Raw genomic sequence first — 15,244 nt, forward strand, 5'->3', positions numbered from 1 at the left:
TGGACCCACATACCTACAAAATGGAATCACTAAACCCTACTCTCCTTAGCTTCTGTGACTCTTCCTCCTGTGAGAGTGGCTGAAAGAATTCAATTACTTTTTCAGGGTTTTCAACACTAGCATAATTGTTGACTGATAATCTCGTACCTAGAAACAATACTCTGTAAACTCCCAAGAGACATGTTTCCCTGCCAGTACAGTCCACTGCAGTCTACAGAAGAGGCCTACATGGATCCTATCTTCCTGGACCAGATGAGGCGCCCAGAGTTCCTGACTTGTGTGTCTGACTATATACAGTATGGCTGCAGTAGTTGCTGATGAAGGGTCAGGAGCTCATTCAATCTCCAGAATGAGACTAAAATTAAAACTGAACACTTATCATTTCCTAGGAGATCGTGTAGAAAAAATCCTACCATGCCTTTCGGCACCATTTGTGTTTTCACTCTAACTCCAGTTTTCCCAATGTATTGTCTTTCACACGGATTCTAATCTCTATATATCTCTATACATCTCTACTCTGATTCGACCAATCCCTCTCTACTGCTAACTCCCTAATTTTTGCCAAGAAGCCTTCTGTTACTGAAAGTCTTACATTAGCAAAATGTCCTCCTAGTTCCTCACTGGCACTTTCAGACAATTTTGGCTCTTGCCTTCATTTAAAAGCTCAACTTATTTGAAAAGCAAGGCAACAGGTCATAGACTACCTTTCCTATTTGACTCCTTCACCTACCCAGTTCCAGGCCCTGCACTCATAAATGATTCCAGCACCTGGTTCACCATCCTCTTGAATGTTGCTTCTCTCACTGTTGTTAATGATTTCAATATCTGCTGAAGTGATCTATCCAATAGCTTGCCCTTCTAAAACTGTGCCTTCCTCATGTCTGAAGATGTTTTCTTCCACCTCACCTTAGCATCCATGCCCCTGACATTTCCCAAAACTGTACTACTCACACAATTTTGATCCCAAGCTCAAATTTCTCCATCTAACAATATTTATCTAGCTTTCCAAGTTTATTACAGTATCCTCACTTCAACCGCAGCAAGACAGTCAATTCATCGACCTTGGTGATTTCTTAGAGAATATTAGCTCCTTATTGTCTTCCTCTTTTCCTTGCCAATTTAGAGTCCGTGATCGCATTATCTGCCAAAGCCCCAAATCTAGTTAAATCTACTTTTTAAAATTTTATTTATTTATTTGACAGAGAGAGAGAGATCACAAGTAGACAGGCAGGAGTTGGGGGGAAGCAGGCTCCCTGCTGATCAGAGAGCCAGATTCATGGTTCCATCCCAGGACCCTGAGATCATGACGGGAGCCAAAGTCAGAGGCTTAACCCACTAAGCCACCCAGGTGCCCCTTAAGTCTACCTTTTCAATGGCACTTCTTCTGCGCATCAGCACCAGGCCATGGCACAGGAAAAACAAACAAACGATGACCGATCTCTGTTTAAATTTATGACCGCAAATCTCAAGTGGGCTCAGTTGAATGCCCTGTATTTGTACAGCATTTCTCTACTTAATTCACTTTCTCATTCTTTTAGAAGAATATTTTTCTATTTCTGTCTTTAAACCTCCAGATCTTTATTCTCAGCTAATGACCTCATTTGTTATTTCACTTAAAGAGTAGAATAATTGAGAAAAGAACTACTCCCTATTCCAAAACCAAATCTCCCAACCTATTTGCATTTGTACATTTATATTTTCCCTTCTCCCATATTAAAATGAATGAACCGTTAAAGAAGAGCTAAGGCAAGTCAGATAACTTACATTCCAGATATCAGTATTATAAAGCTATAAGAGTTAAGAATGTAGTATTGGCACAAGGATAGACAAAGAAACTAATGGAACAGAATAGAGTCCACTGCAGTGTAGTGGAGAAAGTACGGCTTTTTTAATAAATAGTGTGGGTCCAATAGAGATACACATGGGAAAAAAATAGTCTTGAACCCTGACTTATACCATAACAGAAAATTAATTTCAGATGAATTATAGATCTAAATATTAAAAAAAACAATAAAACTTTTAGAAAAAAAGATCTTGATTTAGTCAAAGATACCTTAAATAGGATATAAAAAGAAAAAGAGTCTTAACTAGGCTACATTAAAATTAAAACCTTCTGTTCATCAAAAACACTATTAAGAGTGAAAAAGTAAGCCATGGAGTGGATGAAGACATCTGCAGTACAAATATCTGACAAAGAAACAGAATATATAAATAACTATCACAAATCAATAAGAAAGAACAATCACCTAATGAGAAAATAGACAAAAACTTTAAAAGATACTTCTTAAAAGGGAGTATTTAAATAGTCCATAAAAATATAAAAAGATGTCCAAATTCATTACTCACCTGAGAAATGCAAATTTAAGCCATAATGGTATACCAGTGTGTAACAACCAGAATGACTAAATTGAAAAAAAAAAAATCAAATGTTGACAAAGATACGAAATAACTAGAACTCTCCATACACTGCTAGGAGTGTGAACTGGTAAGAGTGTAAACTGCTGGAAACACTTTGCAAAACTATCCACAGAAAAGGAATACACACATAACCCAGTAATCTAAGTTCTTGATAGATGTCCAAAAAGATCATATACATATGTTCATCAACAAACACATACAAATACATTCATGGCAGCACTATTTATAATGCCCCAACACTGGAAACCACCTTAATGTCTGTCAGCAGTAGAATGGATGAATAAATCGTCATATATTGATACAAAAGAACACTGTTCAGTAATGAGGATGAATGAATTAATTACATCTACGGGCAACAACATGAAAAAGTTTTACTAATGTAATGTTAAAAGAAAGAAGGCAGACATGAAAGAGTACATTTTCTATAATTCCATTAAGATACAGTTCAAACACAAGGCAAAAATTAACCTGAGGTGTTAGAAGTCAGGAGAATGACTACCCTTGGCAAGAAGAAGGAGTTTTTTTTAGCACAAAATGAATTTATCAAATATCCTATTACAAATACACATTTGAGTTACCTTTGCAATTTATAAAAATCATCATCATGGCACTTCAAATAGAAAAATTAACAACAAAATAGTAAAAAAACAAAATTATTGCCAAAGATATAAATTTAGTTCAGGTTGTCAATTTTTCCTAAAGTCTGCATAAAATGCATGTCTAAATTTTGCAGAACTTTTCTTTTTTTAAGATTTAGTCATTTATTTGAGAGAGAGAGAGAGAGATTGAGACAGCACACAGCAGAGGTGGGGAGAGGCAGAGGGAGAGACAAAATCCTCAGGCAGACTCTGCACAGAGCCAAAAACCAAGAGTCAGACACTTAATGGACTGAGCCACTCGGGTACCTCTAAACTTTGCAAAACTTTTAATTCTCTTTCTGAAGCCTTCATTATATTCTTTTAAGAAGAAATTATGTCACGGGGTGCCTGGGTGGCTCAGTGGGTTAAGCATCTGCCTTCGGTTCAGGTCATGATCTCAGTGTCCTGGGAATGAGCCCCTCATCAGCCTGCCTGCTCTGCAAGGAACCTGCTTCTCCCTCTCCCTCTACCCCTCCTCCATTCTTGGGCTTTCTCTCTCTTACATGGATAAATAAAATCTTTAAAAAAAGAAAAAATAATGTCATTTAGCCATGTCATTATTTGTAAAACTGTGAAAAACAAAACAAAAGGTGAGAAAATTACTTCGAAATAAATCAAACATAGACAGCCACTTTCTCAATCGAACTTTTTTATCACCAGGCCAACTCTGAACACATACAGTGCTGTTTCAGGAAGTCCCATGTACAGAGCCCCTGCATTACTACGTCTCTTGAAATTATTTTTTGCCATAACTATAAAAAAATGAACATAACAACAGCAATTATCTCATAGGGTGTTATAAAGATTAAGTGAGACAAAAATGCATTACCCTGGAACAATGGATGTTAGCACTTAATAATTACACCCTTAATTTGTATTGATATTGTTAACATCAGAATAACCTGAACTGTTTGCTAAATAACTACGGATTTCTGGGATCAACCCCAGACCTACTGAAGCCAAATTGCTAGCTGGGCCTGGAAATCTGCATTTTAACTAGCTTTTTGAGTGATTCTTTTCATAGATTTAAATTTGAAGACCACTATCCAGAGATTAAGGCTTATTTCTTACTTATTCCTCAGAGCTCCAATACAGGGATCTGTCTGTGCACAGTGAATGCTCGCTGACAGTCTAACTGATATTTAATATTACCAGATGGGTATGATATAAATTATTAAAGCAATCTGGAATTTGCAGCACATTTATGCAGTATAGGGGAATAGATTTTTACATTTTGAACTTCAGCAAAACCTAAAAGGAGGCTTGATTTGTTAATAGTATTAAAAGTAGCCTCAGTTTTGGGGCGCCTGGGTGGCTCAGTGGGTTAAGCCGCTGCCTTCGGCTCGGGTCGTGATCTCAGGGTCCTGGGATCGAGTCCCGCATCGGGCTCTCTGCTAGGCAGGGAGCCTGCTTCCCTTTCTCTCTCTCTCTGCCTGCCTCTCCATCTACTTGTGATTTCTCTCTGTCAAATAAATAAATGGAATCTTTAAAAAAAAAAAAAGTAGCCTCAGTTTTAATCATCTTAACTTTCTTTATGAAAGATTTGAATCCTCTCATATTTTGCATAACACATTTTTCACTTTAATTCAGGACAGTTAGGTTTTTATTGCTCTTCGTTCTTATTTTGATTTACTTTAGAAGATCCAGAGAGTATACACATGTGCTCATGGAAAGGACAAATGACCATAATCCCTGAGTTCTGCACTATTAACATTAGGCCCACAACTAGGCTTCTGTCACTACTTTCTTTCTTATATTTGTGTTCATTACAAGGAAGCTTCCAGTCTAAAAGGAGAACTGCAAATGAAAATGTCTTCAACTGTTTGAATCAAACAAAAATTTAAATCAAGTACAGTATCTATTTAAACTTCTCGTCTATAGACTAGTTACACAATTGGTCGCACTGAATAGAAAATTTTAATAGGAGAATGAATCTTTTCATTAGATATTTGATTGCATTGAAAGAACAAGAGAGTCAACCTTTGACAAAAGGAAAATTAGCTATCCTTTGGTGAGTATAGCATAATATATAGAGTTGTTGAATCAATATGTTGTATGCCTAAAATAAATGAAACACTGTATATTATCTTCATTTAAAAAAAAAGACAAAAGTTAGGAAGTATTCTAGCTTCATTTCTGTTTCATGTCATTAAGTAAACATAAAGATTGAAAGATAAAGCCAGATATATTATCCGTGCAAGAAAATGTTTAGGAGCTAAATGTTCTTACTTGGTGAAAAGCCTTATAGCATATGCTCTATTGTGAAAGATAAAATTCACATGATTCATGTACATATTTTCAACTACTATCAGCTATCTCAGTAAATCTAAATTCTCTAAATTCGTTGAAGAGATTTAGTGAGCTTTTATGACACATTTATATCATAAGCCAAATGTAAGAGTGTTTGGGATTAGACATGAAGAACTTGACCAGGCCACCAGATGGACTTATTTTCCAGCCAAAAATCTGATCCTTTATAAATATCAAACACCCTTGACTTTCTGATGCTACAGATAACCTTTAAAATGACTCTGAAGAACAGTGAGACTTTTTTAAATCTCTCATTCTCAGGAAAGGAAAGGATGGGATTTTTTTTCTTTTTTTTTCTTCTGGCAGTGATGCTACATTCTGACAGTTTGCTAAGCAGTGGAAATCATGTTATAAGCAAAAGTCTCTGCAAGACAGAGATTCTTACAAAATAATCTTTTTTTTTTTTTCCAATGGATACTGGCTACTTTGAGAGGATCCAATTCCAAGAACAACTTCCGTGAAGCAGGGTTCCCCGACACTGAAAGTGCAGGACACATATACTGAACCACTAGGCTTCTCTTCTACCACTGTCCAGTGATGGCTTGACCTCCAGACCTCCTAGTCTATCTCTGTGGCACAGGCTGACTTTAGACATCCAAATCAGTAACAGTAACCTACCTTCTAATAGGATAGAATAAACTTTGAAAATGAATGACTGTCTTAAACAGGAGGTTAAGCGATTTAGGAAAGCAACAAATTAAAAATGCTTTACTTAAGCATCCAAATAATCTGATTTTTCTTAGAGTTAACCAGAAAATTCCAAGACGTGTGAGGAGCAGTAGAAAACTTCAGATGAAATTTGACTCCTGTTGAACATTCATCATTGAATTTCCTTGCATTTTGAGAATCACCTTGGTAATCACACATGGCCCTCGTTATTGACCCAGTTAGAGAAAGTTACCTATCAAAGACCCAAACAGTCATTTGTACACTGATTTTACATTGTTTTCCATCTGTTTCCTTGACCTCTTTTATGTCCATGAGAACTTACAGCTTTGAGTATTCAATTCTAGATTTAAGAACAAACTGAGTTGCAGAACATTTTCCATCTGTCTTTCTTATCAGTAATGGCGATGGTGAATTCTGTTGCGACACCTGAAACAAATCTGAGCATGCTCAAAAAACAAAATAGATTTGGAGAAGGAGACCCCTTCTGGAGACATGTGGTTGGTAGGTGAGACTTCACAAGTACTAACCTCATTTAAAAACTTGGAGGGCACTTCCCAGCAGGCTCTGAGAGTAAGAAAATGAGCCTAACTAGAGAGGAGACTTTCAAGATCATTAACAAGGTATCCAATTTAATACTCAACGTAACTCAATACCACATTTCATTCATTCACTCGTTTGCTATGTTTTGTTTTTTGTTTTTTTTTTTTTCCCTGTTACTCCTTAAAATTAGGAGCTCGGTCTTAATTAAATGCATAAAATTTCTCCAAGGAATAAATATACGAAGTGGTAACACTTACTTTCCAGTAATAAACTGACTCCTGGACGGTGTGCAAATAGGCTGGACATAGTAGTTCTCCAGTTTAACACCTTCGGCAGCGAGCCTGTCAAGAGTGGGAGTCTTGATCTCCGAGCCGTGGTAACCCACATCTCTGAATCCCTGATCATCCGCTAGGATGAAAATGAGATGGGGTTGGGAGGTGGCAGCCGTACTGGGCTCCGGTCTCTCTCCAGACTGAGCTCGAAAGGTCGCTTCCTCCTCCTCCTCCAAGCCCTGGCCCCAGGATAGGTAACCGTAGGTCAGGAGGCTGAGCACCCAGAAGCCTGCCAGCGCCCCCATGGCTAGCATCTTTCCCGGCCAGACCCAGGCTCGAGGAGGCGGGGGAGGCGGAGGCCCCGCACAGCCCCTGGGGGCCATTCACTCGGGTCCCGGCTGAGAGTCCACTCGCAGAACCACGCACCGCGCGCCGCCGCCGCCGCCCACATGCACGCGGGAGGGGTCGACCGAGCAGGCGGTGGACCGTCTCCACTTGGAAAGAAGTCCTGCGCCCCTCTCAGCTGTCACCACATCCAACAACGTCAACCTTGTAGAAGTGGTGAGACGTCGGAAAAACAAGGAGTCGCTCTTCTCCAGTTTTCACTTTCTCCTCCTCCCCGCTCCCCCGAGCGAGCGGCTTCCACACAAAGTTAATGCTTCCACCCAAAAGCTGTCGGGAGAAAAAGTCTATCTAGTAAGGCATTGAGAGCCCCCTTCTGTGGGGGCTTTCCCTGCCAGAGCGCCCTGGACGCTGCGGGGCGAGGCTCTCGCGGGCGCGCGCGGGTCGCTGGGACCCGCCGTCCGGCGTCCCCGCACCTGGAAAGCCCTGGAAGTCGGGCCGCCGCGCCTCGCCCCGGCTCTAGCAGATAAACAGTTGCCTGAAGGGGACTGACTTCCTGACCACTCTCTCCACTTTTCCAGGGCTCTTTCTCCCGGTCCTCTCCAGAGCGTTTGCCAATCTCCCCGACACTAGGCGGCGAAGCGAGGGGGGGAAAAAGCCCAGTTTCCTGATTTCTTTCCGCGGCTAACCCCCCTTTTCCTCCAGGAACGTCGGGCACCGAGTCTCCGGGCCGCTGGAGCGCGTGGGGGCGCGAAGCGGGGTCCCCGCCCGGCGGCCGTTCCACGCCGAGCCCACCAGTCTCCGCGGAGTTGGTGCACCCGGCCGAGGCGCGGAAAGATGGGTGCGTTTTGTCAGCCAACTTACTTAGTTTTGGCACCAGGCGTTCTTTGCCGCCTCCTCCCTCTTTTCTGTCCAGTGAATCACGGAACGGTACTTTCTGCTTTAGCGCCTCCAGGAAGAGGGGGAGGGGTAAGGTTGGTGTAGAGGTTAGGTCTTTCCTTTTTCCTTTCCGGGAGGAGGAGGAGGGAGGGGAGGCTTTGCGGGACGGAGGGAAAGCCGCGCGCCTCTGCACGGCCCCTGCGGGATCCAGGGGGGTCCGCCAGGGCTAACTCCTCTCTGGGTTTCCCCGGCTGCCCTCCATCATCCGGACAAGGGGCAGACCGCGGCGGCGCGGATCGGTTGGGGTGAAGCGGGCGCTTCTTTTCGTGGGTCCGTAAATGAAGAGCTCTCTCGCCCATCCCGAACGCTGTGCTTGCAAACTTTTTCTAGCTTCGGAGGGAGAGCGAGAGAAGAGCAGGAGAAACAACAAACTGCGTGGCATACTTTCTTCCTCTTCTAGTTTTCCTTTACTAGTCTCTTTCCTCCACCCCCCCCCCCCCATTTTTCCTACTCCTTTATCCCCGCCTCCCCCCCCCCGGTTTTTTTTTTTTTTTTTTTAACAGTCGCGACTACAAGTTTTTAAATTGAATTTCCTTTCCCTTTTGCTGGCCTTGACAGCCTGACTTCCTCAAGAGGTTCTCCCTACGTGAAGATATTGAAATTGTCCCCTTATTCTTACCGCTCCTAAAACTTACCCACAGGGCATCTCCAGCCAAGAAAGTGGGGCGAGGAGGAGTTACACATTTCACCCTCGGGAACTGAGAGCCCAGTCTGCACTCCTGCAGTAAGGAAACCATTTCCCATATAATAGTTCCAGGAACTTCATCATTTTTTTTTTTTTTAACTATGTGGAGTGAAAGTATTTTAAAAGCTTGTCCTGACTAGGAAGATATGCCTGCTTTTAGTAGAATCACAGGTTTTTAAAGCCCTGCTCCATCAGGAAAGGGATTTGTGGTACCTATAGAGGAGGCAGTCAATGCCAAGAGCCATTGAGACATGTTTTTCTTTTCCAAAATTTGTTCAAGTTATTTATTGAACACCTACTATGGGCTGGCACATAAAAAGCCAGATTCTCCCAATTGCCTAAGCATAAATCTACGTTTCACTTAGCCATTTGTTTTTAATTCCTTTTTGTTGCTAAAGTTCCTGTTTAGTTTCTAGGCAAAACCTTCGTAAAATGGAAACTTAGCACCTGTGAAACTTGCCGTGGGCTCCATATAGGTAATTTTGCTAATGTGTGTGGGCTTCTACTAGTTTATTTTCTTCCATGAGGCCATTCTGATTAGTCTGTGGAGAGATGAGCCGTGTTAGAAGTCCTATTTGGAAATATGATCTTAACAATTCTGTAAGGTAAATCACCAAAGATGTAATGACTGAACTGAATATTGCACTGAGATAAGGTTCCCAGCTTTGTAGGCCTAACAAGGTTCTTGAGTGTCAACAGGCATTCAGATGGATTGACTGCTTTTAGTTGGGGTTAGTCAATGACGTAGCACAAGAAGTGTCCGTGTTGCTCTGCAAGAAAGAGGGTACTTTTCAGTTCAGATTTCAAGTAAGAGTAGATAATAATAACATTTATGACTTACCATGTGATAACCATAGTGTTCTATATACCGATTATATACCATATATACATATATACATACATACATATGACTTACAGTGTTTATACAGTGCTTTACATACTTTATTACTTTTCTTTCTCTACCAATTTTATGACATACTTTTCCATTCAACAAATATCTGAAGAGCTGGGCCAATGCAAGTAGCAAGGGAAAGTAATGGTTAACTAAATCAGGCACAGCATCTGCTCTTGTGGAACTTACATTGATGGGAAGAGATAAGCTGATCAATGAATCATCCCCAGACTCCAAATATTACCTACTATTCTGTAGTATTCTGAAGCAAAGGAACAAATTTAAGAGAAAATTTAAAACAAAGAAATCTGACTTAGACTGGGTGTGGTTAGTGGGTGAGGTGGTGCAGGGAAGTAACCTTTAAACTGAGAGAAATGTTACTTTGTTTGGTATCCACCCCTCGTTCTTTTTTAACAGTTTAGCTTTTTATTGAACAGATTACAGAAGTTTCATCATAAAGACCAAAGCTCAGACTCTTCTGATTCTTCTTTCTTTGCTTCTACTTTCTTCTCAGCTGGGGCAGCAGTGGTGGAAGGAGCAGGACCTTCTGCTGGTGCTGCACCAGCTCCTGGGACATGTCCATCAGGCCCTACTTTGCAGATAAGGCTTCTGATGCTCACATTGGCCAGAGCCTTTGCACACAAGTCCAGCTAGGAAGGTTCAACATTTACACCCACAGAAGGCTCAACATTTACACCAGCTGCTGTATCCTCTGTGACCCAGACCTCATCCTTGTGCAGGATGAGGGTTGAATAGAAGCAGACAAGCTCCCAGAAGGAGGCCATGGTGCAGGTGAATGCTGAATGGATGCTACCAGGCAAGGTGCTAATCACAGGATGAAATGAGGGCCTCACCCCTCCCTGGCCTTAGCTTCTGCAGAACAGAGCACCTTAGTGGCGCTGAGGAAAAGCTGTTATCTCCTTTAACAGGAAACTTAGAGTTGCAAATCCGTCTTCAAAACCCATGTTTTTCAAAAAATAATCTTCCCGCAAGTGGGTATTAAGATATTTTCTAGCCACATAGCACAGAGAGAACACAGCTGCCAGAGTTAGAGAATTCTAATCTTCACACAAGGCATGCATCCTCTCCACATTGAGGATAGAAGGGCAGAACTTTGGTCCTAAAAAATGCCATTTCTGGAGTAAATAGTACAAGTATTAAGGGAAACTAAGAACTATTTACAATTAGCAGTAAGAGCCAAGAAACAAGAATAGTCATGCTACAGCAGGCCAAATGAGATGTGAGTCAAAGGGAAAATCCATTGGTTGGGTGCCCTAGCCAAAGTGGGAAATGGATAATGGTTATTCCCACATCCACAAGAAATACCTTGAGAATGAAATCAGAAGCTGTTGAGTGCCCTATCCTTTACTGTACTTACGCTGGTATTATAAGCACATAAACCTCACATTTCTCATAACAAGATTGGGTTTCATGCACTCTAAGCAGTAGTTTTAGCATCCTCATGAAATCCCAGATTAAAGACCCTCTATCGGGGGGTGGGAGGTTGGGGTACCAGGTGGTGGGTATTATAGAGGGCACGGATTGCATGGAGCACGGGGTGTGGTGCAAAAATAATGAATACTGTTATGCTGGAAAAAAAAAAAAAAAAAAGAGACCCTCTATAATTTAACTGTTTTTTCCTCACTTTAAAGCCAGCATTTTTGGTGTTCAAGAATTAGCTTCACTTACAGAACAACACCATAGGTTTATTTTAGCCTAGATATAGTCGTATTTCACAGTCATGGGATGATGTTACAAAAGTTAAAGGTACTATTTGATTCAGTAAAGAGAGAGAGGAAATAGAATTGCCTCGAGATGAAATTAGTGCAGACTGATTATTCAGTGAGGCTTAATCAGGAGATGGGACTTTAGCTCTGCCTTAAACGACAGTCAAAATTTGGGAAAGAAGAGAGGAAGTTAAAGGAAGGACATTTCAGGTAAAAGGAAAGGGAAGACCAACTGCCCGAGACACGTTTTGACTGGGGTCGTATGGTATATGATGTTAGGAAGTTCAGATCACACCAGATATTGAGAAGATTTGAAAAGGTTTAAAGCACTGGAAATTGATTTGAGGGCATTAGGGTGATGAGGTCCTGTGAGAAGGACGTAACATGAGAAAGTACTTAAGTAAGTCGTATTAAGGTCCTTTCTGGTATAGATTTATAGACACAGAAGACATAGACATAGAAGCAACAAATAAGGGCTTCAGTTTAAAAAATTTGAAGAATTGAATTTTACCCTAAGAGCACTAAGTCTATCCAAGTTTTTTTTTGATTAGGGCAAGACGTAAAAATATAGGAAGAGATATCCCAGGATATTTTTAGGGAATGATTTGAAGGAACAAAGACTAGAATCACACAACTGCCACAGTGTGAAATTTCTACAGCAATATACTCCTTAAATTAAATAACTATGCTATGACTACATCATTTTCTGGGAGAGGGGCATTTGTTAAAAGTTTAGAAAGAAGTAATTAATCACTTAAGAGAAAAACAAGTGGCAAAAGGAATCAGGGACCCAGTAAAGGACCTTCTTTGACTGGAAGATGGAAAAGGAAAATAATAGAAGGTATTGTCAAAAAGGTCACCATCAGAGGGGAGATCAGAGTAAGACAACACAGAGTGGCCTGGGGCTCTTTAGGGGACAGACCATGGGTCGTGGATGCCAGGGTGGAATTCAGGAGTGCATATGAAAAGCCTATCAGTAAATAGAGAAGTTAAGAAAATCATAGAAAAACACTAAAATGGATAGTTGCACAAATTTCTTTTAAACATTCATGTTAATCCTTACCATAAAGGCATTTCCCATAGCCCCCAGTATGCATGGGCGGAAATGCCCTAGCTTACTATTGATAAGTAGTTGTTCTAGTTACACCTAGATAAGTCATTGTTGTTATTTTGCTTAGTAAGAGAGCATGCCTGCTACCCTATTTCCCTTTCTTCTATACACACTTATTTTCAACTAAACATGTAATTAGATGCTTAAAAGATACAGCTGATGTTTAAATGTAGGCTTAAAAAGTTGTGAAAATAGTCACTCCAGAGATTTATAGACTATTAAAAAGATTTAAAAGTCGGTTGCTGCTTGTTTGGGTTTATAAGCACAGTAAGTACTTAAAAATGAAGGAGTAGTCACCAAGTTTAAATTCATGCACAGTCTAAAAGAAACATTTGTCCTAATATGGCCATTTCGATATGCTTTCTATATAATCAACTCCCTATTCATCTTTATTAACTCTTCATTAGACTCCAGAATGAAGGCTGCTTTGAGCCATTGTCTCAAGAAACAAGAGCTCTCTGATTAGGGTGGTTAAGTAACTGATTCAGTAATTGTTAAGTAAAGATCACTTTTCTTTCTTGGGAAGTCTCTGTTGAAATAAGCTGTAACAATTTGAATAATGTGAGTGACACTAAAATTTCAACAGTGTATAAACATAGCTACCCAAAAGTAACAAGGTTTTTGACATTAGGAACTCTGAAAATCTGAACTGTCAAAGACAAGATCTTTCATTCAACAAATGTGCGAAAGCAGACTTTTAAACAGAGTTTGTACTGTGGGGAAACCTGGTAATTTCCACATTTTAAGATCTGTTCTTACTGCTTAAATTTTAAGTAAAATTCTTTATTATTTGCATAGCCATGTAGCATTTCAATTTCTAGACCAGGCTGCCCATCAGATTCTTTTAGGGCTTTTTATTTATTTATTTATTTATTTTAAATAGGAAATTCCACCCAAGACTGAAATCAAAATATCCAGAGCTTGGGGATATCTATGTTAAGAAAAACTCTCCAGGTGATTGTGGTATGTATAGAATTTTGAAAAACCACTGATTTAGAAGCCAAATCATCGAAGTTTTGATAGGATTATTTAATGGATGATGTTGGTGCCATCTATCAATACAATATGGGAAACACAGCTGAAAAAGGGGTGGATAAATCTAGAGTCAGAACATCTGAGGGCTGAACAATGAGTTTCTGTTAGATGGTAGGAAGAATTAAAGTTGGGATATAGCCAAGCCACCAGGATCAAGAAAAGAAGGGAAAGGCATTAAAGCTTAAGTGGGTGAGTGACAGGGGCAATAGACCGTGCAGGCACTGCTGGATTCAGATACACTGAAAGGAAAGACTGGAAGGAAAGGCCGGGTTCTAAACCCAGCTCATCTATAGTGATGTCTTCTGGCAGGATCTGTAGTATTCTCCCTGTGGCATGAGCCAAAGGTCTGTCCTGTTCAAAGGTACTGACCTCCCAAGGTTGAAATGTGCTAGTTTCTGGTCTCAATGAGGCTAGTGAAATCTAGAGTCAAGGCTACTCAGTAAGACTAAGTGCCCGATCTGGCATCCAGAAAGTAGTGTGTTCCCAATTTTGGACTGCATGAATTTATAAAAATCATATGTTTTAAAGACTATATGAATCACGTAAATCTTAAGAATAAAAATCATATGAATGTATAAGATATAGTGGTGAAACTAATAGAAGTTGGTGATTGGAGAATAAAAATGAGGGAGGAATAAATGATTATACCTAGTTTCAGGTTTAGGGAAATTGCCTGAATGGTAGTACCATTCATAATGGTAGAAGTCTTGAAAGGACTAGCAGTTTGAAGACTAAATGGAAAAACTTGCTCTGGTGTTGTTGAACTTGAGATATGTGAAGCATCCCAATGGAGGAGTGCAGTTGATAGGTGGATATATGGATCTGGACCTCAGAGAACAAGGGAGGAGAGAAAATTGTATCCACATCTAGACAGGGTAGGTAAAATTTCCCAAGGGAATTTGGAGAATAAGTAGTGATAAAGGAGCCTAGGACAGAGCTATTTAGGATAGGGAAGATGAAATAGAGTCCACAGGGAAACCAAGAAGTAGCAAGAGAAATGTAACTGCAAAGATGGCAACTTTTATTGAACATTACTCAATAATGGAATGGTGCCAGCACTATGCTAAGTGGTTTCTCATGAACTATCCCAGTACTCTTCACAGCCTCTGCAGATAGATGCTATTATTACCATTTTACATGTGAAAAAACCTAGGTTAAGTTACATCAGGTGGTTGTACCAAGAGAAAACAAGAGAATGACATCATAAGAGAACAGAGTATCAAATAGCTAAGAAGAAGAGAACTAACACACAAGGAAGTGAGAAAGGTCAATAAAGTCAAGAGTGAAGAGAACAGTGAGATGAGGAACATAGTAGGTGTTAATTCATTGGAACAAGCTCTCTACAAATAACTTACTAAAGCTCTTTTCTTATCAGACAATGACAGAGCTCTATAGTATTGAAGTGTTGATTAACAAAGTAGGTTTGAAAAGAAAACAGGGTTTTATTTTAACTCAAAATCTATTAAAAGAAATTGATAATCATCAAATCATATAAATGTTAGAGGAGCCAGATAAGACGTGCAAAGCCTTTATAAGGAAAAGCATATATTTATATTGGTAGTTGAAAATATTTGAATACACAGTTTTGAATAAACTGTTTTCTAAACTAAGGACTCAGTGTTACAAAGTTGATCAGAAAGATGCACCAAAGAATCAGACTTTCCCC

The 15,244-nt window shown here is 40.1% G+C and overlaps 2 protein-coding genes across 4 annotated transcripts in view; one reads left to right on the plus strand and one right to left on the minus strand.

The window, feature by feature from the left end:
• The window catches only part of ARSJ (arylsulfatase family member J), an 87,838-nt gene extending 80,589 nt beyond the window's left edge, over positions 1 to 7,249 (minus strand). The window contains exon 1 of one of the 2 annotated variants that reach the window (XM_032333256.1): positions 6,833 to 7,249. In XM_032333256.1, the coding sequence (XP_032189147.1) occupies positions 6,833 to 7,230 (398 nt within the window). In that variant the 5' untranslated portion in view covers positions 7,231 to 7,249. The remainder of the gene's footprint in view (positions 1 to 6,832) is intronic. The other variant, XM_032333257.1, reaches the window with a different exon arrangement.
• A 35-nt stretch (positions 7,250 to 7,284) lies between these two features.
• The window catches only part of LOC116584623, a 36,813-nt gene continuing 28,853 nt past the window's right edge, over positions 7,285 to 15,244 (plus strand). For both annotated transcript variants that reach the window (XM_032333258.1, XM_032333260.1), the window contains exons 1-3: positions 7,285 to 7,408; positions 7,895 to 8,030; positions 13,427 to 13,506. In XM_032333258.1, coding sequence (XP_032189149.1) covers positions 7,297 to 7,408; positions 7,895 to 8,030; positions 13,427 to 13,506 — 328 coding nt within the window. In that variant the 5' untranslated portion in view covers positions 7,285 to 7,296. The remainder of the gene's footprint in view (positions 7,409 to 7,894; positions 8,031 to 13,426; positions 13,507 to 15,244) is intronic.

This window comes from Mustela erminea, chromosome 2 (genome assembly GCF_009829155.1).
Source record: "Mustela erminea isolate mMusErm1 chromosome 2, mMusErm1.Pri, whole genome shotgun sequence".
Taxonomy (NCBI): Eukaryota; Metazoa; Chordata; class Mammalia; order Carnivora; family Mustelidae; genus Mustela; species Mustela erminea.